The sequence below is a fragment of the Caretta caretta genome, chromosome 3, assembly GCF_965140235.1.
Source record: "Caretta caretta isolate rCarCar2 chromosome 3, rCarCar1.hap1, whole genome shotgun sequence".
NCBI classification, from domain to species: Eukaryota; Metazoa; Chordata; order Testudines; family Cheloniidae; genus Caretta; species Caretta caretta.
This window is the reverse complement of record NC_134208.1, coordinates 114,213,183-114,239,302: the sequence shown is the minus strand read 5'-3', so window position 1 is coordinate 114,239,302 and position 26,120 is coordinate 114,213,183. Positions and strand designations below refer to the sequence as shown.

General features: G+C 37.7%; 1 protein-coding gene across 5 annotated transcripts in view; it reads right to left on the bottom strand.

The window, feature by feature from the left end:
* Positions 1-3,967: 3,967 nt before the first annotated feature.
* Positions 3,968-26,120, bottom strand: part of TAB2 (TGF-beta activated kinase 1 (MAP3K7) binding protein 2) — a 142,688-nt gene continuing 120,535 nt past the window's right edge. For 4 of the 5 annotated variants that reach the window (XM_048844255.2, XM_075126800.1, XM_075126797.1 and 1 more), the window contains 4 exons: positions 19,382-19,542; positions 18,519-18,612; positions 16,980-17,060; positions 3,968-6,012 (listed from right to left, as the gene is read on the bottom strand). In XM_048844255.2, the coding sequence (XP_048700212.2) occupies positions 5,867-6,012; positions 16,980-17,060; positions 18,519-18,612; positions 19,382-19,542 (482 nt within the window). In that variant the 3' untranslated portion in view covers positions 3,968-5,866. The remainder of the gene's footprint in view (positions 6,013-16,979; positions 17,061-18,518; positions 18,613-19,381; positions 19,543-26,120) is intronic. The other variant, XM_075126799.1, reaches the window with a different exon arrangement.

Sequence of the window (26,120 nt, the reverse complement as noted above, 5' to 3'; positions counted from 1 at the left end):
CAACAGCTCATTCTCTCTCTCTTTGGTATATCATAACAGTACCCTCAATATTCCTTATTCATTCTACTGAGCCTGTTAACTTTTTCTTTCATTACCTGCATCACTAACATTACTTAAAAAAAAGAAAAAAGTCTACATTCCAAATGAGCTTCCTGAAGCATTTTTTCATACAGGCTATATCAAATTAAGGACTATCCTTCAAGGTCAGCAACTAGAAATGATTCTATTTTTAAAAAGTTATGTTTGCAAAGGAGGTGAACTCCCCCTTATTCTATCTTGTATTAATAAACAGCACCAAAAATTCCAAGTCAATACACTTACCTTTTCTTCTTGAACTGCACTGGTTAAAGGACTAAAAGGAAAAATCTACATTATATTGCAAAACAATGTAACACATAAAACAAGGATAATTTTGGATCATCCAGTGGTGTTGCAATTTATGTAGTTGCTGTACACTATGAGGTGCATCAATTTCTGGAATTGCAGCACAGTTACTATTGAGTAATGCATGGCATTTCCAAGTAATTGTATAAAAAAATTCTGATACCACTATAAAATGAGATTCTAATTGTAGAACACTGAATAGTCAGTAAAAACGTATAGAATAGCCATTTTAAACAATCCTGCATAGAAAATTGACAGTTACATTGTGTGATTTTTTTAATATGCATGATTACACTTAGTGAAGCCATTTTTTCCTCCCTTACATTCCAGTCTCTTAAACCCAAATTGAAAATGGAGGAACGTCCTTCAAGAAATACCGTACTGCTCATCACATTTGCTTTGGAATGGGCATTGTATTTTCCCTGGATAGCTTCATTATATCTGATCCACCTAGAAGATAACTGAAAATCAAGAAGATGGTTTCTTAGCTCAAATACAGAAGCTAAATATAAAAAGGCAAGAATACCATTCAAATCAAAACTGTAAACCTCATCTGTCATTAGGTTCAGATTGAAGATAAAGACTCTCGGAACAGTACCGTTTCCTGGGTTGCTGCACACATGAAGAAACCATATCACTGGGTACCCGGGAAAACGTACTCAGGAGAGTGGAAACATTGGGAGAAGGATGGTATTGTGACTAATGCACAAGACTAGTAGGGGAGCTGGAATCTATTCCTGATTCTTCCACAGAAGTGTGACCTTGGCCAAATCACCTCTCTCCCTCATCCATCCCTCCCAGTAAAATAACTGCACTTAAAAGTTTATTACATTTTGAACAGTTTCACTAGTTTGATAGATATTTAATACATTTACTAGTCTCTCTCAGAGACAAGAAACTAAATGTGACCATGGTACTCCCCTCACAGAAGCATGGTTAAGTTTAATCCATTATTTTTTTATAAAGTGCTTAGAGATCCTCTGATGGAAACTGCTACAGCAGCAATAGGTCATACCGCTCAATGTCTGGTGAGAACTTAATATGCAGGTTATAAAGTTTAACAGAGTCAAATGGTTCAGGTTATGCACTTGTATTTTAAGGGGAAAAAGGAAAATTCAGCAGTAAAATTCCTTTTTCTCCTTAAAGAAGAAAATAAAAATGATGAAAATAAACACACATTAATCAAACCATATGCATGTAAGGTAAGAGCCAATACTATTGTAGCAGTAAGCCATACTACAACCATAATGCAAACTTTAAAGGATCCAAATGAAATTGGATATTACTGCAGAGGTAGATTTTAGAACGTGTTAAATAGAAGAAAACTGGCAATGTCATTTCTTTTGCTTCCTGTTTCACTGTCCCAAGATTAGCTACTGAAAATATTACTTGTTACATTCTTATACCAGTGCTTTATACGCTCAGAAGGGCTGAGTTTAAAAAAAAAACACAGTAAATTTTTATTTCATCAATGAGCAGATGTAACCTTGAATACATAGAGGGGGCAGATCAATTAAATACTGGAATAAGATGGCCTAATTTTTAAAGAGTACAGCAATACTTCAAATATGATTTTAGCTGAAAGTTTCTAATATTGTTTCATTAGCCAGCAGGGATAGGTGTTTTTAAACATGTTCTAAAACAATTTTGATAAAGGCTATTTTACCACAGTGTGAACCCATGAACTCTGGTTGGTCAAACTGTGTTAGGAATAGTTCTAGCAAGATCTGTTTAAATGTTGTCTAAAATTTGCTCCTTAAAAGACCTAACAGCAAAGCATTACTATGGCTGAAGAGATTATTTGTTTTACGGTAGCATCTAAGTGCCCCAGTCAGACTACAATTCCATTGTGATAGGTGCTGTCTAAACACGGAACAAAACCCCCAGTCTCCTGCCCCAAAGAGCTTACAATCTAAATACAAGATAATGGGTACCCTGGCAGATGGGGGAGCTCAAGGAAACAATGACACAACATTGGTCAGCACGATAGGCAGTGGTCTTACAACATCAGCTAAAAGAAAAGGAGGACTTGTGGCACCTTAGAGACTAACCAATTTGAGCATAAGCTTTCGTGAGCTACAGCTCACTTCATTGGAGCTGTAGCTCATGAAAGCTTATGCTCAAATAAATTGTTTAGTCTCTAAGGTGCCACAAGTCCTCCTTTTATTGTTCAAGTTAGTGATACAGAAACAAGCACAGAAAGGAAAATAACAGTTAGTGACAAATGTTCAGAGTATTGTGATAAAAATAAAATGAAATTACATTAAAAGCAAAAGACAGTAAATTTTATACTGTAATTGAGAAGTAAAGACTTCCCCAGCTATTATACTGTACAATAGCAGAGTCCATGAATATTCAAATTTTGGTACAGGCACCAATAATTATATATGTCCATTTTAATCCAGTAACAAGTATGTGGTTGACGTTGTTTGGAATTACAAAAGCTTCTTCACCTTCTCCTCCCCCCAGATAACGTTAACAGGAAAGCAATTAAAAGTCACTGAGTGAACATGCTGTCTGCCTTTCTTGGTGCTTGTCTACAGTTTTTGTACTAGCATATTGGCTTCTAACCCAATATAGTTAGAGCAGTACAACATTTTGTGGGGATGCAGTTACAGTAGAACCTCAGAGTTACAAACTGACCGGTTCACTAAACACCTCATCTGGAACCAGAAGTAAGCTATCAGGTAGCAGCAGACAGAAAAATAAATAAATAAAAGAGCAAATACCATACAGTACTGTGTTAAACAAACGACTAAAAATACAAAGGGAAAGTTTAAAAAAGATTTGACAAGGTAAGGAAACTGTGTCTATGCTTGTTTCATTTAAATTAAGATAGTTAAAAGCAGCATTTTTCTACTGCATTGTAAAGTTTCAAAGCTGTACAATATTAAGTCAATGTTCAGTTGTAAACTTTTGGAAGAACCACCATAACGTTTTGTTCAGAGTTACAAACAACCTCCATTCCCGAGGTGTTCGTAACTGAGGTTCTACTGTACATAGATATAATGATGCTTATATCAATATAGCTTATTTGTGTAAATTTACTTATAAAAAGCACCTTTAATGTCATATCACCCCCTAGTGCAGATACAGTTATATTGGTATAAAGATGCTCTCTATACAATAAGCTATCCCAGTATAAGCACCTTTATACCAATATAACTGTGTCCACAGTAGAGGGCTGTACCACTTTAACTATGTCTGCTGCTTGAAAACTGATATAATTATAGCAGTACAAAACCTATGGGTAAGCCAGCCCTCGATTGGGTATGTCACCTCTGACTGAAAGCAGCTTTACTACTTTCTGGAGCAGGAAGTACTTCTATAGTCAGGACATAATTTTGTGGATGCACTATTTTGGAGCAAAACAAGCCCTGTACACATTTAACTAATACGTAACAGAAATAAGCCATGGAAAAGATACAAGGAGAAAAAAGATGCCATAAAAACAGGTCTTAAACCAACCTGTGGCCCTAGCAAATCTGCATATTTTAAAGCTGTATTTAGCTATTTATCGCTCAGTTGGTTACACTGTTACTCCAAAAAATTGAAAAAGCAAAACAAATCACAAAGACAAACATTAGAATATAATTTTTTTTAATTTTTATAAATAACTTATCTGTTACAAAGACAGTTTACCCAGCTAAATCACAAAACCATCAACTCAAGATATCCAAATTAGGTTTTATTAATAAAACAGGTAAAAACTGATTTGTCAATCTTCACATAGAACTGCAGATGAAGCTGAAAAACAAGGCCTCATTTTTATAAACAAAATGCATTGAATGCAAGTGCTTTGGGTCTACTGCCTAATTACCTGGGATTGTCATTTTCTTCCCACATAAAAAATGCAAAGCCTTCAAAACAAAAGGCCTTTGTGCATTCACATAGATCACTTGTAAAATTCCGATTTAAAAATGTCCACTGGCAAATGTTTACAGTGGGTGACAGTCTACTTTATCGCTTGCCTTTTGCTACATTTTTAGCAGTCCCTCCAGCCTCACTTAGTGCTGCTACATTATTATTTACATGCTGTCTTTTTCATGTGTCCTGTAATATAATTTCATTTTCTTGACTTCAGTTACATACGTTCCTGATCACATGAATATTTTCCTTTAAAAACAATTATCAAAATAAAGAGATGCTGAGGTTGCTTCAGTGTTCAAGTCTGCTTGATTTCTCTTTTCCAGCCTTTATTTCAGTTGTCCTAAATATTGCTATCCTTGTTTTCTATAAATATAAGACTTCACCACCAAGTCAGGTTTAGAAACTGGCTGCCAAAACAGGAAAGTATTTAAAGTTCTCTGAACAAACCTGTATGATGCTGCTGCTGTTGATTTTGGTACTGTATGTACTTCCCCAATAGCTCTTCAAGAGTGTGCAAGATACCCAGCAGATGAAGCAAGCTTAAATTGGATGCTAGTCTGTTGGTGAGTTGAAAGTTTCTTAGTTTGTTTCCTTGTGCCAGACAAAACACTATCTTGTGTCACCCACCGTAAAACTCAGCGGACAGAGTGAAGTACATGTATAACTCTTCCAACTTTTCCTGCATTTTTACCAAGCTGCATCTGCAGGTCTTCACAGATCATCAGCATTCACAAGAGCAACGTACAGAATGAGCAGAGGAAAGCTATTTTGTGCATAGTTTCTTACCATTAATGCTCTTATTTTAAGGCATTGCTTCTCTCAGATAAAAGCTTAAAAAAGGGACATGATCGTGCTTAATCACTTAAAGGGAAAAAAGAAAGTTAACAAAAAAGACTATTACACTATACATACAGAAGTACAAGAAAATAATAAAGGTGAGGAAAAGAAATCACTTAAAGCAGGCTCTAGAGCTATGTACAGTAGGAAAAGCTTTGGGGTATTTCACTGTGTATTGTACAGACAATGCATGCAGTTTTTCCTTTTCATCTTTAGAGGTGATTGTATAGATTCTGGCTTCACAGAGCAGAGACGTTTCCAGGGAAGACAAGGCAAAGAGTACCACTGATTTGTGAAGTTCTTCCCCTATCCATGGGCACTGTGGCAGCAAACAGATAAACCTTGTTCCTTTTGATTTCCTCTGCATTTGTAGTGTTTCACTGAAAGCTTTGAAAACAAAAAAGCTTTCATTCTATTCCTTTCCCCTGTCAAAATTCAGTAGTGACATTGGGGGATAAAGAGGGATGGGGAACACCCAAGCACCGAACACGGTGAGAATTATCTTACTGGGATATTGGTAATACTGTACATGGTTTAGGCAGCTGGCAACCAAGTCTTTCAGCAGATTACCTTTCAGCTGATGAATTTCAACTGCCTTGGACACAACACTGAGGTATTATTAGCTCTGTGGGCTGACATTTAACATTAGCAAACCACCATCTTGTCAAACCTTCAATTTTACAAAATCCTATGAATAAATGATTTTTTTCCCCAATGACAGAACAGTCCATTGTAGGTTTGTTATGGTTTTACAAAAGATAATGGGCCTGTTGGCTTAGAAATGCCTGGGCATTTCACATTGTTCACAACGGTTTAAGGCTGGATGATTTAAAAAAGTACAGGCAGTACAATTCCACTGAGCTCCCTCATCTTCGTCTGTGTCTGGAACAGTCTTTGGTGTTTTGACAATGGACCTTTGATCTGTAGGTGTGAAAAAGAAAAGCAATTACTAAACAAGAACAGCAAGGATGAACAGAATTTTGAGCTGAGTTTTGGGTAACTAACAAAATTACCTTGTACCTGTGAAAACTTCACAAGCTGTTCTAAGTGACAGAGAGATCTCTCTCCCGCCTCCCTCTACCGGCTGCCTATATATAGCTTTGCCAACCACATCAAAGGTAAGTCTCCCAACCACTTTTCTGTTCTCTGTCTAGCCTCTTCCTAAATTTATTTGAATACTGCAGTTTTAGCAGATTAAATTAGTCAGCAAAGGGAAGGTGCACACAGAGAAAGGGGTTATTATATAAAGTCACAAGAAAGTCTAATATTTATTTACATTTACAACATGAAAAAGAGGGCATGCTCTGGTCTCTGGGGGACTCTGAAGTAGGATTTAAAAATTTGACCCTGAACAAATGACAACAGAAAAGATCAGCAGCTTTCCCCAAACCAGAAAATGAACAGATAGAAATATCAAAAACAATACACTGCCCTGTTCACAAGTACGGTTCTTTACTGTACCACTCTCCAAAAGTCTATATCAAAAGATAGTCCTTGACGCATGCCCTGAAGTTCAGACTCAATGAAGCATAGGGCTGGAAGGGGCCTTGAGAGGTCATCTGGTCCATCCCTCTGCACTGAGGCAGGACTAAGTAAGCCTAGACTATCCCTGACAGGTGCCTGTCTAACCTGTTTTTAAAAGCCTCCACTGATGGGGATTCCACAGTCTCCTGTGGCTACCTATTCCGTACTTTACTTACAGTTAGGAAGATTTTCCTAATATCGATCCTAAATTTTCTTACTGCAGACTACGCCCATTACTTCCTGTTCTACACTGTACATGGAGAACAATTGATTATCATTCTCTTTATAACAGCCCTTAACATATTGAAGACTTACCAGGTCACCCCTCAGTCTTCTTTTCTCAAAATTAAACATACCGAGTTTTTTAACTTTTCCTCACAGGTCAGGTTTTCTAAATCTCTTATTTTTGTTGCTCTCTCTGGACTCTGCAATTTTCCCACACCTTTTATGTAAGTGTGGCACCAAAAACTGGACACAATACTCCAGCTGAGGTCTCATCAATACCTAATACAGTGGAATGATTACCTCCTGTATCTGACATACAGCACTCCTGTCAATATATCCAAGAATTATATCTGCCTTTTTTGCAACTGCATCACATTGTTGGCTCACATTCAACTTGTGATCCACTATACCTCCCTCCCCGCAGATCCTTTTCTGCAGTACTACTGTCTGGCCAGTTATTCCCCATTTTATATTAGTGCATTTGGTTTTTCCTTCCTAAGTGTAGTACTTTGCCCTTACCTTTACTGAATTTCATCTTGTTGATTTCAGACTAATTCTCCCATTTGTCATGGTCATTTTGATTTCTAATCCTGTTCTCCAAAGTGCTTGCAACCCTTCCCGATTTGGTGTCGTCCACAAATTTTGTAAGTGTACTCTTCATACCATTATCAACAGTCTTTGGGTATTTAAGGTTAAGGGGAACACATGGGTGGGGGTGGGGATTCCAAAGCTGAGGGTCACTTGTGGGGAGCACCAGAGCAAGGAGGGCTTCAGCTGAGTGCCTCCACTAATTGCAATTCCAGCAGAATGACAGAGAAACATGCAGTCTCTCCAAACAGCTAAGTTGATGCCATAGGGCTTTATAGATTTTAAAAATCCCATTACCTGGAAACCAACAGGTGGCTAGTGCTGATCACAGACCACTGGTGTTGCACACTTCCAGTGAGATACACTAATTTACATTACGCACCATCTTCACTTTGTGCGTTAATTTCAGTGCAGCACAGGTAACAGTATTTAATTATATACACATATGCTATACATATCCCACCTCTCAGTATTTCACCCTTTCCTAACCAGATTCATTTCATTACTACAGATACAAAGTTTAGCTTTTCATTATATGTATAGTCTTATTACTCTCTTGAAATGGCAACGGCAAACACTTTGATAGATGGTCAGACTTCACTATAGCTTGTTAGAATCTTTACTTACTGCTAAAATTTTATTTTGTAACTTTTTGATGCAACATTTCTCAGTTTATTCACAACAAATATCCATCACCACCATCACAGATTCTAAGAGAATCATTTTTCACTTTTGTGAATGGGGAAACATACAAGTTTCTCCAAACACTTACAGCCAAAATTCATCATTATCTATACTGTATTTTAAGTGCAAATCTAAACTGTGGAGCTAAGCCCAAAACAACCTCTCAGATTTGAACAACTCTAAATCTTAGGAGTGTTCAACTTAAGACATAGAACCAAATTTTGTAACTGGGCCCTCCTCTACTAAGTAAGCACTTCTGTTATGGTTGATCTCTCTCATTTTAGGAGATGCGAAACTGAAAAGTAAATGAAGGACTAATTTGGCAGTTTTTGAAATTAAATTTTTTAAAATAACTTTTAAAAAATATGTAAGAAACATTTGCAATGTCCAATAACTCATGTCCTAAAGCCTTAACGGTATTTAAAAACTAGCTGGATTTTAATATTTTATACGGTGCTATTAAATGGCAAAGTTGTATTTTAATGCTATTTAAAAAAACAACACTATTTTCATTGTTCCTGAATACATTTCTATGGTGACTTAGAATCCTAAATAATTCTCATCATTATAAAAACAAATTACAGAACACGATTTGTAAGCATTTTTGCAATAGGTGAGGCACACAAACAAAAACAGTAGTGACTTATAACCTAACCACGATATAGCACAATAGGCACAGTCAAATCTTTATTATTAATTATAATTAATCATAACCCTTAAAAATTCACTGCTTTTGAATTATGCAGATTTAATATGTTCTCGCTCACTTTGGGGGAAAAAAATCAAAAAGTTGTGATTCGTAACAGTCACTTCTAATCATACTCAGCAGGCATCTGCTATGGTTTTGGCAGAGCTTAAAGTCCTTGCCCATATGACACTGAAGTTCTCAGAACATCTAACATTTCCCTGTCTGGTCCAACAAGGGGCTATCCCAAACTGCTGAAACAACATCCCTCCACATCGATACAGTTAAGGTGTGGTTCAAGCTAAACTAAGGCTTTAGCATGGTCTGGTAACAGTTAAGTCAGATCTGCACTTATAAAACAGAACCAAATCTTTAAAGTATGTCTGAACTCTGAAAAGTTACTCTAAAAATAACATATGATTCCATGTTTAGTTGCAATGATTTCCAGATCACATGTTCTCAATTTAATAAACTTTTTTTCCTGTTAGCCTTGCAAACTCATCCTGGTCTCAGAAACAAGGTCAGAGTCTTTCCACTTCAAGCATTAGCACTTGTAATAAAAGGTTCTACAGGCTAAATTAGGCCTTCTGCGATGCCTATGCAAACGCAGGGTTTTCAGATTATGCCCTCACGACACCTCTACAACCCCTTTGCCTTCAATGCAGTTGGTACAGGTACAACTAATTTGAACTTTGTAAAAAGTTCATCATTCAGAGGGAATAAAATCTGCATCTCCTGTTTGTACTGGCTTTGTAGGGTTAACAGGAGTAAAAAACTGTAAAACTTATTTTGTCATTAACAAAAGCAGATAAGATATGGAATACACACAAATCTTAACTACATTAGGAATAAATTATCTGAATTGTAAATGATGCATAATATTAACTTTTCAAAAATATTTAAAACTGTTTTACTAGGGGTTGTAAGGTTTCTATGGCAAATCACTCACATGACAGCTGCTACAGCGATCAGAGAAAATCAGCCCTCTAGGGAAATTAAGCACAACTGAGTTGAATTATGGTAAATTTTAAAAAATACCCACCATTATTTAAACACAGAAAATCTGGTTGCTATGCTAATTCTCAGACTGTACAACTAAGCATTGGCAGTTCCACTTTTGAATATTTTAAAAAACAGCTGACTCACCAAATGTGACTCACTGAGTTTTCAGCCCCAGGAAGCATGAAACCTCTCTCTCCCCCTCAGACTTGGCAGACTAAAATGTTTTAGTCTGCATTCTGAACTTCAGAAATTAACGCCCACTCACTCTTCATAATCCTCTTTAGAGAGGTGCAGCCCATCCCCAGATGCATGCATCTCCTTTGGAAAATGCTCACATTCTAAAGTTAAATGTTATGAATTACTTCTAAAATGCAGAGCCCTCAGTTTTTATTTAAAAGTGTTGCAATAATTTATTTTAACAAATGCCTTATGCTCTTAACAGAAATAGTCAGTTAAAAATATAAAGACATGGTATTTTAAACATAACATCTGACAACCAACTTATTTAACAGTTGTTGCTACTTAAATATCAAGGGTAATCATGTCTGCTTTTTGCAACATGAACTTAAAAAACCAAAAATTAAAAAAAATCAGATTTTTTAAATTTTAACGAAATACATTTAAAAAAATTAATATTTAAAATTAAATTTGAAACCATGACAACCTATATTAAGGCCTAAATTATATTAAAATAATTGAAATTAAAATAAAAAACAATATTCAAATGGTATATGTTTTCTATTGAGGTTTTAATGAAAGTCAAAACACTGAACTGATAGAAATCAGGCTAAGTATCTGGAATTAGAGTTTAAATACTAAGCCAGCTTTTGATAGCAGTAGCTTCTTCTGCAGATGCAGAGAATATTGTTTTTATTTCAACTAGTTCAGTTCAATGATTAGTTCACTCAATGTACTTTCAACTGGGATTTGACAAAGCAGAAAAGTTGATTTTCTCACTTCCATTTTATTAATAAGAACAAATGTGAGAGAGACTGAGATCTACTAGTTCTAAAATCTTGAAAGACATGGTGGCCAGAAACAATCAGTTCTATTCATTAAGACTTATTCCTTTGTTTAATGAATCAGCTAGTTCTCCATGCAAAAATATGTTTTGATACACTTACTTTTTTCTTTTGTATCGAGTATGCTTAAGGTAGTTTTATTTAACTAATAAAAACAATTTTAAAATGCTATTCTTGTGGATTTTAATTGAATTTCAATTTCCATCCAAATGCAGCTTGACACAAATAAAAAATAAAAAATTAATAATAATCTAGTATATAAAAATGAATCATTCATCATTTTTCAACGATCAAAAATGTAAAAATGTAAAATCTGAATAAATGTACATTAAGGTAGATGATTGCTTAAATAATCGTATAGACATAGTGCATTCTCCTGGTTAGTGAAAAAAGTAGTTCCAAATTTAGTGTAAGGCTATATTTAGTTGCAAATCAACGTGTTTTAATGGTTTCCAACCAAAGAGAATCAACCTTTCTTTAGGGAAATAACTAAGAAGTTTAAATGCAAACCAAGATTAAAAATAATTATTTAACTCAAGATTTCCTGCTTGCTTATTTAAATCATGATTAAAATCAGTGATTTAAATCCATTCTCCCTGGCTCTTTGCTATAAAAGCTTTCATTTATACTCTACCTTATAATCCTGCTATTAGTCTTTGGGCAAAATATTCGATGACAACAAGGCAGCTCATCAGAGAACCATCAGAAAAGTATGCTTGCAAAGTTGAGCTACTTGACTGCTCCCAGGAAAGGAGAATATTATCATATCTACAGTGCCATTACCTTCCACTAGTCTAGAATAAGGAAAGCCCACTTCTTTGACACAGGTACATACGTATTTCGCATGCTGCTAAAATAGCTCCTAGTTTTCTTTAGTAATATGTGCCATACACGCTTTACAAAAGTTTCTGGGAAATCATGAACTGTCAGAAGTGAGTGGTTTGTCAGTGCCAAAATTCTTTAATTAGCCTCTTCTCAAATAGTGTATAAAGCAAGAACCTGAAGGAAGAGCTTCAAAAGCTCAGAAGCCATTAAGAATACCCATCACACATGGAGATCACAAGAAATTTGGCATACCCTCCTTGGAATTCTGTACTAACATTGTTCTTTTCTAAAGCAACATGCTTTCACTAGGGGCTGTGATGAAGCCACCTAGCCTAGTTTACTTAGAACTATGCAATAGATTAAGTAAATATAGATGACCAACTTAAAAAAAACTAATCATAATCCAACCCATGTATTTTTCATAAATAAATCTATTTTAACATACTAAATGTAATCATTCCTCTGTATTAATTTCTTCCCTCCTTGAAAATGTGAGAATGTATACAATGAAATGGAAAAGGAAGGAAAGCATGCAGAGGTAGGATTTACTCTCACTGACTTTCAATGAGAGTTAGGTACCTAAGACTATGTCTACACAGCAATGTAAGACTAGGGTTAGTAACTCGAGTCAGCTGAACTGTGTCAGGGAACCCTGGGCTTGAGCATTTACACTGTATTTTAATGCTAAATTAAGAACGTTCTGACCCATGCTCAAACCTAGGGCACTGGCATCCACAAAGCAGTGCACAGACCCGAGTCAAAGTAAACATATCCCAAAGTGCCTAGTTCTCCCATTCTGCCACCTGCAATGTCGACACTCTAGCCCTAGGAATGTGGTGCACTGTGGGAAAACTCTACTGCCCACCCTGTTTCCTAACTGTAATGGTCCTACTGATGGGATTGTGCCCAAAAGGAGCACGTGCATATAAATGGCATAAGTAGCTCCTTTGGTGGCTGTCTCAGTAGAATGACTGCAGTTTGAGAAGGATTTATGCTGAACTATCATCTAATCTGAGAATTGGGCTCACCAGCTCTAGGCTGAGTCAATGCAGCCTCCCTGCATGAAAATGCCCCTGTGCACCTGTTCTGAGGATAATTACGACGTCTCTCTCCAGGGCTGTCAAGCTATTAAAATGAAACTTTGCAATACTTAATTTTTAAAATGGGATGTTCAATGAAGGTGTTTTTGTTTGTTTGTATTTTTATTTATTTTTGTCTGTTTTGAAATTTGACATAAAATGAAGGTAGAGGAAAAACACCACCCCCCAGCCTGGCTGCTGCTGGCTGCAGAGCGGTGAAGTGCATCCCCAAGGTCTGAGGTACAGTGTGCTCCAGCACCCCCTCACCCCCCAGAATCCCTTGTCCCTGCCCAACCTCATGAGACAGGGATAAGGGATCCACGGGAGGCTGCAGGGAAGTTTTGGGTAGAGTTGCTGATTTTGGTTGGACGTATTCCTGGAGGTTTCATCATGACAATCTTGAATTCCTGGATACTCCAGGACAATCCTGGATGGTTGGCTCCCACTTACCGTGCACATTGCCCTGGCGCCCCTGCACATGCAGCCCCAGGGAGGGTGGGAGCAATGGCCAGAGAATGAAGCAGGACCAAGCAGCTGCCCTGCAGGGAGGGGAGTGGCAGGGCTCCTGGCTCAGCATAGGGATGACCTGCAACATCCCAGCACCCAGGAGCCACCTCCTGCCTGTCAACTTCACTCCCTGCTCCAGAAGAACGTAGGACCAGCCATACTAGGTCAGACCAATGGCAGGTGCCCCAAAGGGAATGAATAGACAGGTTATCATCAAGTGATCCATGCCCTGGCACCCAATCCCAGCTTCTGGCAAACAGAGTCTAGGGACACCATTCCTGCCCATCCTGGCTAACAGCCATTGATGGACCTATCTTCCATGAATCTATCTAGCTCCCTTTTGAACCCTGTTATAGTATTGGCCTTCACAACACCCTCTGGCAAGGAGTTCCAGAGGCTGACAGTGCATTGTGTGAAAAAATATTTTCTTGTGTTTATTTTAAAACATGCTACCTATTTAATTTAATTTGGGGGCCCCTTGTTCTTGTATTATGAGAAGGAGTAAATAACACTTCCTTATTTATTTTCTCTATACCACTCATGATTTTATAGACATCTATCATCTCCCTCCTTAGTCGCCTCTTTTCCAAGATGAAAAGTCCCAGTCTCATTAATCTCTCCTCATACAGAAGCCACTCTATACCCCTAATCATATTTGTTGCCCTTTTCTGAAAATTTTGCAATTCCAATATATCTTTTTTGAGATGGGGTGATCAGATCTGCACGCAGTATTCAAGGTGTGGGTGTACCACAGATTTATATAGAGGCAATATTATATTTTCTGTCTTATTATCTACCGCTTTCTTGATGATTCCCAACATTGTTTGCTTTTTGACTGCAGCTGCACATTGAGTGGATGATTTCAGAGAACTATCTACAATGACTCCAACATCTCTTTGGGTTGAGTGGTAACAGCTAATTTAGACCCCATCATTGTATATGTATAGTTAGGATTATGTTTTCCAATGTGCATTACTTTGATTTATCAACATTAAATTTCATCTGCCATTCTGCTGCCCAGTTTTGTGAGATCCTTTTGTAGCTCTTCGCAGTCTGCCTGGGACTTAACTATCCTGAGTAGTTTTGTATCATCTGCAAATTTTGCCACCTCACTGTTTCCAAATCGTTTATGAGTATGTTAGGACTGGGCGCAGTACAGATCCCTGGGGGACACCACTATTTACCTCTCTCCATTCTGAAAACTGACCATTTATTCCTACCTTTTGTTTCCTATCTTTTAACCAGTTACCAGTCCATGAGAGAACCTTCCCTCTTCTCCCATGACTGCTTATTTTGCTTAAGAGCCTTTGGTGAGGGACCTTGTCAAAGGCTGTCTGAAAATCTAAATACACTATATCCACTGGATTTCCTTTGTCCGCATGCTTGTTGACCCCCTCAAAGAATTCTAGTAGAGTTGTGAGGCATGATTTCCCTTTACAATAACCATGTTGACTATTTCCCAACAAATTATGTTCATCTATGTGTCTGTCAATTTTGTTCTTTACGATAGTTTCAAACAATTTGCCCAGTACTGAAGTGAGGCTTACTGGCCTGTAGTTGCCAAGGTCACCTTTGGAGCCCTTTTTAAAAATTGGCATCACATTAGCTATCCTTCAGTCATTTGGTACAGAAGCTGAATTAAATGATAGGTTACAGACGACAGTTAGTAGTCCTGCAGTTTCACATTTGAGTTCCTTCAGAACTCTTGGGTGAATACCATCAGGTTCTGGAGATTTACTGCTGTTTAATTTATCAATTTGTTCCAAAACCTCCTCTAATGACACCTCAATTTGGGACAGTTCCTCAGATCTGTCACCCAAAAAGAATGGCTCAGGTTTGAGAATCTCCCTAACATCCTCAACAGTAAAGACTGATGCAAAGAATTCATTTAGTTTCTCCGCAATGGCCTTATCGTCTTTGAGTGCTCCTTTAGCATCTTGATCGTCCAGTGGCCCCATAGGTTGTTTAGCAGTCTTTCTGCTTCTGATGTATTTAAAAAAAATTTGCTATTACTTTTGGAGTCTTTGGCAAGCTGTTCTTCAAATTCTTTTTTGATCTTTCTAATTATATTTTTTACACTTCATTTGCCAGAGTTTATGTTCTTTTCTATTTTCCTCATTAGGATTTATCTTCCACTTTTTAAAGGATGCCTTTTTGCCTCTCACTCCTTCTTTTACATTGTTGTTTAACCACAGTGGCTCTTTTTTGGTTCTCTTGCTATGTTTTTTAAATTGGGGTATACATTTAAGTTGAGCCTCTATTATGGGGTCTTTAAAAAGTTTCCACGTAGCTTGCAGGGATTTTACTTTTGGTACTGTACCTTTTAATTTCTGTTTCACTAACCTCCTCATTTTTGTGTAGTTCCCCTTTCTGAAATTAAATGCTACAGTGTTGGGCTGCTGTGGAGTTTTCCCTGCCACAGGGATGTTAAATTTAATTATATTATGGTCACTATTACCAAGCGGTCCAGCTCTATTCACCTCTTGGACCGGATCCTGTGCTCCACTTAGGACTAAATCAAGAATTGCCTCTCCTCTTGTGGGTTCCAGGACTAGCTGCTCCACGACGCAGTCATTTAAGGTGTCAAGAAACTTTATCTCTGCATCCCTTCCTGAGGTGATATGTACCCAGTCAAAATGGGGATAAATGAAATCCCCCATTATTATTATTTTTATTATTATTATTGAGTTTTTTATTTTAATAGCCTCTCTAATCTCCCTGAGCATTTGAGAGTCAGTAACACCATCCTGTTCTGGTGGTATGTAATATAGCCCTACTGCTATATTCTTATTTTTCAAGCATGGAATTACTATCTATAGAGATTCTATGGTACAGTTTGGTTCATTTAAGATTTTTACTTCATTTGATTCTACGCTTTCTTTCACATATAGTGCCACTCCCCCACCAGCACGACCTGTTCTGTCCTTCTGATATATTTTGTACCCTGGTATTACTGTGTCCCATTGATTATCCTCCTTCCACCAGGTTTCTGTGATGCCTATTATATCAATATCCTCATTTAATACTAGGCACTCTAGTTCACCCATCTTATTATTTAGACTTCTAGCATTTTAAAAACTTGTCATTTTTTTGGCTGTCCCCTTTTGCATGACGTAATTGAATGGGACTTTTTTTCATTTGACTGTTTCTCATCAGATCTTCCCTGTATTTGATCATTTTCCATCTTCTTCTCCTTATTAGGACATAGGGAACCTCCATTTATAGATCCTCCCCTAAGGGATGTCCGAACCAGGCAAGCTCCAGGCAAGCTCCACACAGCAAAGAGGAGGAGCCGGTGCTGGGGGAGGAGCAGGAAAGAGGAGCGCGCTCAGCATTTAATGGTGCTTCCTGCTGCTGTGCTGGCTGCCTGCAGCACTGCTCCTCTGCCCCCAGTTACTCTGGGATACATCTGGAGTACTTCTGGGACCTCAGTTAAGCTAGGGCCATATGCACACAGGAAACCAACAGGGCTCACACCCTGGGTCCTATGCACTGGGACACTGGGTCTGAGCCCTAGATTAGCACATTTGCAGTGTGGACGCACAGGGTGCATGTGTGTGGCTTGAGCCTGTGCTCAGACCCAGACTTAAATTGCTGTGTAGACATAAACTTAGTGGCATTCATGCTTTTGAAAATAGACACCACAATCAATATTCAGATTGAATCAGTATTACAGCATGTGTTGCTAAAGGTAAAATAAGATTTTAGTATAACTCTATTTATGCTAGGACTAAATCCAAACAGTACCTTTGGGTTTTGGTGGCACAGGACCTAGAAATCCAATATTGTCATAAAAATTATGAATAGCGCTGGGATTAAAATGTGGTCCTGAAAAAAAGGTAAACAGTTTTTTTTAAAACAAAAACCTTTGGACATAAAAGCACAATTTTTTTGTAATGGTTACAAATGATAATACTACTATGTACATCATTAGCGCCTTTCATACCAAGATATCAATACAGGTCTGAGAAAGATATTACTGGTGGCAATGACAGGCTAAGTAACTTTCCCTCTAAGATTACACAACAAGTGAATGGCAGAGATGGGAACAGAATCCAGGAAGCTTGATTCAGTCAACAGCTCTAGTTGGCAGACTGACTCCCTAAATAATATTCAATTAAAGCATTATATTGGTAATTTTCACCTGCATCTTTCACGTATTTGGTTTTTTAAAGGTAATTATTTTATTACAGTCCAAAGAAAGGCATTATTTCCTACGATACAATATGTTTTATGTATTTAGATAACTTACTGTACAGAAGCTCTGAGCTCCCTAACCATAATTAAACTCACAATTATGACACACACTCAAATGTATAAAAGCTACGTACAACTTATTGCTGAGCTGCTGAGTGGGGATTACTTAATTTGAATTTCCTTCATTTTATATCTTTAACCTCTCAATCCTAATGGTTTCATAAATGTTTTCTCGTTTTAATTTCCTCTTTAAAAAGAAAAAGGTGTGTACTGAAACACATTGGAAAGTTTTCTTCAATCATTCACAACTTATCTTTTTTCTAACGTAAGAAAGCATGCATTACCTTTGAATATTAACTGTATGCTACGTTTGGCATTTCAAATGCCAATCATTTGAGTTCTACAAACCTTCAAAATAAATCTGATCAAATCTCAAACCATACCCAATGACTTATTTTCTTGGATGTCAGCAATCCTCTCTTTTTCTGTTTCTCAGCTACGTCCAGGCGCTCTAAACCTCACTGTACCATTATCTTTGCTAAATCCCTATTTTCTTCTTCCTTACCTGCAGATGCACAATCTTGGTCTTCAATGACCAAAGAATCCAAAAGCAACAGGGGGGAAAAAAGTCTTATGGCCCTGCAGATGAGGAGGGAGGACATACTGGAAGTGAATCTGAAGCACAGTTTTAACTACCTATGGTTAGATAACGGACAGAAAAAAGTGAGGAATGCTGGCCATGCATTCCGAGAAACTTTTTTCATTCTCCGTAATTCAAAAAATAGCCAACTAGATTTTTCCAAAGTTACAAAATAATTTACTTCTAGACTTATGGCAAGCATGGTGTGATAAATTTCAACCCCTGACTTTTATTTGAGGGGTAGGTAATGGGGAGATTATAAAACCATAACACTGGGTTTAGAATGAAAGTATTTTTATAACCATAACTATATTATTATGATAATGCAAATAACTTATGTGATAGTTTAGTCTGATATTTTATTTGTGTGTCATTGGGCTGAGATGGGGGGGGAATAAAATAAAAAAGGATGTTTACAGTTGCTGATACACTGAGAAAGCATACTGTACCTCTTGCTTGAAAAAGATCAATCTCTTTGGTTAGGCAATCTATGTCTATCTGCAGCTGTCTGTTACAACTTCGCAACTGTTGCATTTCTTCCAGCTGAAAAAACAAATCTGTTAGACTGAGTTTTCCCACTTCAGCATCAATCACCATTCACGTATAGGTGGATGTACATTTAAGCTTATTTTTGGATTGGAGATATATCAGTCACCCCTTTGTCATGGCTTTATTGTTAGGTCTTTCAGGCCAAGTACATTGCACACATGCTCACAGATGAATTACTACTGAATTACTGTCCCTTTACAGACTAATAACTGTTTCAGATTCAGTTTATAGATTCAGGAACTGCTAGTAGTCCACCACATGATGGCTGGCAAGATACTATGACCCCTTTTCTTTCAAAAATGATATGTTGCCTCCAAAGCGTTAGCTCCCTTTTAAACTATCCTCACATATTATCTTGCTATACAATTGACAAGACAGATGAAGCATGAGAGGAGAAGGTGGCTAGAATGCTGGTGGAAGAAGGTGTGCTATGAAACAGATTGTAAACTTGAGATTCTAGACTGAAGCTCTAGTTATTCATGTCTTTGAGACCTTCAGACTAGCCTACTGAAGTGTGGTCTCCATGGTACTATCCTTGAAAGCCACTGAGAAAGTTCAGTTAGTGTGCAACATAATTGCCAACTTCGTGGTTCTTGCTATGTAGAGCATATTATACCTGTTATATCCGTATTTGGAACAACACGAACTACCAATTTAATTCTAGATACAATGTACCATTAAATAAATTATTGTGCCATTTATTTTATTATGAAAGATCATGCTTATGGTTTGAATTTTACAGCATACAGAGATTTGGACTTACTGAAGGAATTTGGGAAACAGAATTCGATCTTTTCAGGCGCCTTCGTGTCAGATTATTCTCCATTTCATTGACTTCCGATTTTAGTTTATCTAACTTTTTCTTTTGAATCTCGAGTTCACGTTGAAGTCGCTCCATCCTGGCTTTCTGGTGTACCAGTAAAGCTGCAATACATATCAGCAAACAAAGTCCAATTTTAGCTAATTTATTATCCACCATACTGCAACAGTTGATAAATAAAGATGAAAGCTAACATCCTCCCAGAAAAATGATTCCATAAGAATGCTTTTTCATGCTTCTCACAAGAAAGTTTCAGCCATGTAAGACCAGACATCCTATTATACTTCTGAATAAAGTATGAATCAAGTATTTCATCGGCATTAAAATCTAAAGGGTCTAACATGTTATGTCTATGTAGTATTGTCTGGTTTTGTATTGTCTGGCTTTGCAGCTTTGACAAGTTGCAAAACTGGGTAACTGAATAATTCTAATGGTGATCCAATGAACCGTGTGGTATTTGGAAACACATACAAGCACAACACGTTTACCTTTTTTGTACTTTTCACTGCCTGTTTCTTTGTGGAAAAAAACAAGAAAAAATTAATCACGCAAAAAATCTAAAGGGTCAGAGCAAGAAAATCTCGACAATAAGTTTTCTCACATTAATAGAAAACAAGTTAAATTTAGCCACATATTACAATTTCTGAAAATAAGCTTTTACAAAACCTACAGTCAAAATTGTAAGGGGAAGACTAAAAAACAAACAAAACACCACCCAAAACCAAATATCCCTTGCACTGTATTCGTCTCAAATACCACAAAATTTTAGACAAACCATGAACACACTATATGAAGTAGATTTTAAAGTAAGGCGTGCCTCTACCACAGAACACACTACAAAAGGTTTTCTCTTCCCCCACCCCACTCTCCTGCTGGTAATAGCTTATCTAAAGTGATCACTCTCCTTACATTGTCCTTCGTCCTTTAGATAAGCTATTACCAACAGGAGAGTGGGTTTGTGGGGGAGGTTGGGGAGAAAACCTGGATTTGTGTTGGAAATGGCCCACCTTGATTATCATACACTTTGTAAGGAGAGTGATCACTTTAGATAAGCTATTACCAGCAGGAGAGTGGGGTTGGGGGAGAGAAAACCTTTTGTAGTGATAAACACCCATTTTTTCATGGTTTGTGTGTATAAAAACATCTTCTGTATTTCCCACAGTATGCATCCGATGAAGTGAGCTATAGCTCACGAAAGCTTATGCTCAAATAAATTGGTTAGTCTCTAAGGTACCACAAGTACTCCTTTTCTTTTTATCTATTTCAGTGGTTCTCAAATTGGGGACCATGACCCCTCAGGGGATTGCAAAGTTATTATATGGGGGTCGCAAGCACATGCCTCCCAGGTAGCTAGTAAGTCTGCTGTGAAAAGTGATATTAACAAATATACGCGCAATATCACTTTAAAATAGTGTAAATATAAAAAAATGTGCTTTTAACTTGCGGGGGGGGGGAGGGGAGGTGTCACACTCAGAGGCTTGCTATGTGCGGAGTCGCCAGTACAAAAAGTTTGAGAACCATTGGATTTGATGCACAATGAGAAAACATGGCAATCAATTCAATTTCTATATATATATTAGTTCACATTACAGACTGCAACTAAATACATCACTTTTATTGGGACTATGTTCTCTAAAACACTGAGTACATCTAAACTACTATGTAAATGAGTTGTATTTATTAATAAGTAGTAGTAATAAGGGGCTATTTAAAAAGGGTAAGACAGCAAGGGTAGGACAGTCCCTTACAAGTGGAGGGTCCAGACAGATCTGTGATTGAATACAAGCTGTAAAAGTAAGTGTCTACATCTAGTCTATGTTGCAACATTCTATTACTATTACCCTACTATTACCCTGTCTGCTTGTTCGTTCACCCACCTATTTATCTTGCATTGATTGTAGGTTCTTTGGAGTAAGTACGTTTGTACGGTGCCTAGCACAACGAGGCTCCAACCTGATTAAGGCTTATAATTTAATTATTATTAAATACATAGTCATATATAATGTTAAAAATTTTCAATCATGTCATATGTTGTTTGTAAAAGTAGTAAAGTAATTCCAACTGGTGTGACGTGATGCAGCTGTTTCATTCTCTTTCAGTCTGTTTGGTCTGGTTTAGGGCTGCCTTAAGTAATACACTTTAAAGTTACTGTAGTGTGGCTACTAGCCACACAATAATAAAACTGCAACATGCCTTCTGTTTAATATAAAAGTTTCAAGCTTCTCTAAATCCACATGCATAGTCAGATTGGTTTGAAATGTGCTATAGCAATAGAGGGTTCAGAATTCAATTTTGGTTGCAAATATGGAGTCATTTGGACAAGGAGCTCTAAAGATACAGCCTCTACTTCCTCCTAATTATCCTTTTTTAAAAACAGGCTGGTCTAAACACAAATTTGCACTGAAACAATGTTGAATTAAAACCAGTTTTGTAGTTCAGTGCAAGTCTGTGTGGACATTTATTTTGGAATAAAAATGGTTAAGTAATAAACTGAATTAAGAAAATTTTATTTACCTTATGCCTTTTTGCAAAGACATAGGGAAAAACACTGGGCACAAACCACATTTATCACTAGACTTCCCCTGATGCGATCTAGTTTGTCACCAAGAAACAGCTGCAAAACCTGACAAAGTTATTGAATTTTTTTAGGGTTGGCGAGGGAGGGTAAAATTCCTAAAATACAGCACCAGGAGATTTTTCACTAGAAAAATTCCTTTATGTGGAACCATACTGACTTTCCCATGGATCATCAGTAGAGTTGAGAACCCTTATAACCACAGCACAGACCTTTAACACTGGAGCTCAGGGAAGTCACTTCAAGTCTGCATAGAAATATTTATCAACCAAGACCATCACTACCCTATGGAAAAGCAACACACCCTCCCCCCTCTCCCCCCACACTGCATCTTGCAGATAAGATGATTTTATGTAAATTCTCAGTTACTTCTAGCAGAGTTGGGAACACAACCCAAGTCAGTTATGTGGCAAATCCAAGTCCCATCCACTCAGCCACACTATCTTTTGAAATGAATCTGCCAAAGCTGAATTCCCCTTGTGAATAGTTATACATAATGGCACTATACTGTGTGCCTTGAATGAAGGAGGGGCTGCAAGAAGAAAAAAAGATAGCCTTTTGTTAAGGCAACGGACGGGGCTCTATCTTGGTCCTGTCCTGAGCTCTATTACAGGCTTCTTATGTGATGCCAGACAAATCACTTAAATTAGGTCTGTATAGAACACACCTTACTTCTGTGAGATTTAGGAGTAATAGCAGCCTTATGATTAATGCACTGGATTGGGACTATGCAGACCTGGGTTCAAAATCTTGGCTTGACCACAGGAATCACAAGGCTTTGTTTTCACTAGAAAAAAGGGTGTTCTTAACTCAAGTTAACTAACTTGAGGTAAAATTCCTAGAGAAGACAAGCTAGCAGGTACATACGTATTATGACAGATACTTTAATTACAGCACCCCACCTCATTCAGTGCACAAGATGGATCTGCTCTAGAGATAATCAGGGTTCTGTAGTCAATTGGGCTGCTGTCTGTAGCATACCTGGCATTTGTTGCAGAAGCTAGCAGGTGTGTAGTGAATGAGGCAGTGAACTTATGGAAGAAAAAGGATGATTGTAAAATTAAGGCAGCTGAGCACTACCCTGAAAAATGGCTTCTGATCATGTAATTAAAGACCGCATCATAGTGCACACAAAGGGGCCAAATAAGGGTTGCACAGACTATGCAATTTACTAGGTTTTTGAAAAACAATCCATCCATCCCTGGAACTGTACTAACTTTCACATGATTCATCAGCATGATTGAGACCTTCAGATCCATAGCAGATTTCTCTATTACTTGAGCAAATAAAGTAAATGGTAGTAGTAAGCTATCCTCTATGTGGACCAGTCACGAGAGAGAGACAGACACTTTGCCAGCGTCTGTGGGTTTGCCAGTGGGTTTCACAGTTATTCTGACAGCCGAGGAATGTGGTTTAGCAGTCTGTCCCATTCTGGCTCCTTCCTCCCCTGTTTCTTTCTTTGTTCCCCTTTCCCTCCCAGCTTATAGTCCCTCCTTCCCTGGCCTCTTTGTCGTCCTCTGTTCCCATCCCTGTCCCCAAGCTCCTGCTCCTCACCCCTCTGCATTGAAGTCAGGTTGCTTCCTCCTCTTCCTCACTTCCTGGGCACCAGCAGAGGAGCATTAAGAACATAGGAGAGACAGGCTCCCTGTTCTCAGTTCTGGTGTCCAGAGCTGCAGCTGGTAGGGGCAATTGCAGGAAAAGTCAAGCTCAGCCCCTGCAACTCCAGAATGGAGCATGTTCAGTAGCTCAGTGAAAATTATTCACGTGTTCAGCTGGCATGCAGGAGCAGTGCACGGAGCGAGTATTCTTAGTTCATATGCAATCTGTGGAGAATTTTGTTGCTGAACTTTAAACCTCTACTGAGCACGTGAACATGGAGATTTTTCAGAGGCTTTTAACTTGGCCAAACTTGGGTGGAGTTGCATGGTACAGTAAAAGGCACATTCCTGACACCAGGGTGATAGCCCTGCTCAATTTTAAGTTCTTGCACCAACTCCTCCTCCCCATCATGACTTCAGAAGGTACACAGTTGTAGCAGCAAGCCTCTTGAGGTTCTCAAAGACGGAATACTTGGAGGGCACGCCTCTATCCCTAGCTCCTGCAGAGAAGGGAAGTACAGAACCCCTTCTCTCTGCACTAAGTTTCCAATGTTGGGTAAAGACTTCTCAGCTCACCCTCCCAATATTGCTGCTAGCTAAGCTCCTCACAATCCCTTGACAATCCGATCCCTCCAATGTTACAGGGGTTCCCCTTGAAGAGTGTCAACTTTAAGTCTGACTCTCCATTTCCTGTTTTCCCAAGGTTTGTGTTCTGTTTATTCTTCTACTGTTAGCATTCTTGTAAGGGGAATGTAAATAGACTAACACTGAATTTCAAGGTTTAAGTTTTAGGAATTAAACTCTAAGAGCTAGTCCACAGTTAAAATTTAGATGAGACTAGCTATATCACTCAGGAGCATGAAAAATTCACACCCCCTGAGTGCCACAGTTAAACCAACCTAACTCCTTGTGTGGATGCAGCTAGGTCAATGGAAAAATTCTTCCTTCAACCTAGCTACCGTCGCTCAGAGAGGTGGATTACCACTTTAATGAAAAAAAGTGCCTTCATTTTTTATATAAAGAATATGTAAAAGTTTTCACCATCCAGAGACTAAAAGGTAACACCAAGTTCTGGAAGACAAGGCCATTTTACTGCAGAACTAAATAAATGTCAAATTTATCTGTAAAAATTGCAAATTTGTACGAAAAGGATAAATCACTTTAGCAAAACAAGTTGCAAAATATACTAGCAATGTATTTTTTTTAAAAATCATTTAAAAAAGGCCAACTTTAACAGCGTCATATTATACAGATCAGCATATTGCCAAAGGTCCTGGAACTCCTTAATACTTAACTGTTCTATTTGGGGTAGAGGAGAACTGTACGAATGTGTTACACTTCTGTGCAAGTAGGTGTTGAAAATGTTGAGAAGTAGGAAACAGCTTTCTTTGTCTGTAAATTTTAAATCTAATAATTAAACTGCAAATATTTGCATCAACAGGCATTTAATGACTAACAACAACAGGTTACATTCACAAATACATCATGCCTTTGAAATATGATTTTACCTCCTTAGGTTTTTATGATCACACTCAGACTGGATATGGTTTTCAACCAGCACTATGGGATTTTTAAAAAAATAAACAGAAAAGTAAAACTTAATTGTGAAAAAATCTCAAGCTATTAGAAAAATCTCCCAATTCATCTGTTTACATAAAGGAAACCACTGGCAGCAAATGAGAATGCAACATGCATCCATGAACATAATTAATATTACACACATGTATACACTTTTGTTGGTGAAGAGGAAACCAAATGTAACTACATTTTCTTAATTTTTTTCTAAATTACATGCAAAAGTATATTACCAACTCAAACGAAGCACTCACAAGTTAGGAATGCAACCTGCATTAGGCCCCCGTGTGTACGCACTATGGTACGGTCTTTAACTTACATGATTTTCACAGGACCCCTTCCTCACTCAGTGCACTGGGTAGACGATGCTCACTGAATGAGCTGCTTTCATCATCGTTATTCAACATACGGCCCAATGCCTTATTTACTGTACACTATTCAAACCCTGCTCTGAACAAGGATTTATTAATTTCTTCACACCCTTTTCTATGGTGCTCATCACTATAGTATCTGACAATCATTAATTAATTTTCCTTCATAATACCCCTGTAAGATAACGTATTAGAACTGCCATTGTATAGATAGGCAATCAATGCACAAAGATTGTCAGAAGCATACACTATTCCACTGTGTCCAACTTGAGATGTCTATGGCCTAATTTTTCAGAGAATTTAACATTTTTTAGCACTTCATGTGTTCAGAGCACAACTCGTATTGACTTCAGTTGTAAATGTGAGCACTCAGCACATCCGCAAATCAAACCACAAGGTCTCAAGTTGGACATTCAGAAAATGATGAGCACACAATTAGTGATCACCTCTGAAAAGTTTCATTTAGGTGACTTTCCCAATATTCCATAGGAAATTGGTGGTAAAGATAGGGACAGAATCCAGTTCTCCAGGGTAGCATGCCTTAACCATAAGACTACCCTTTT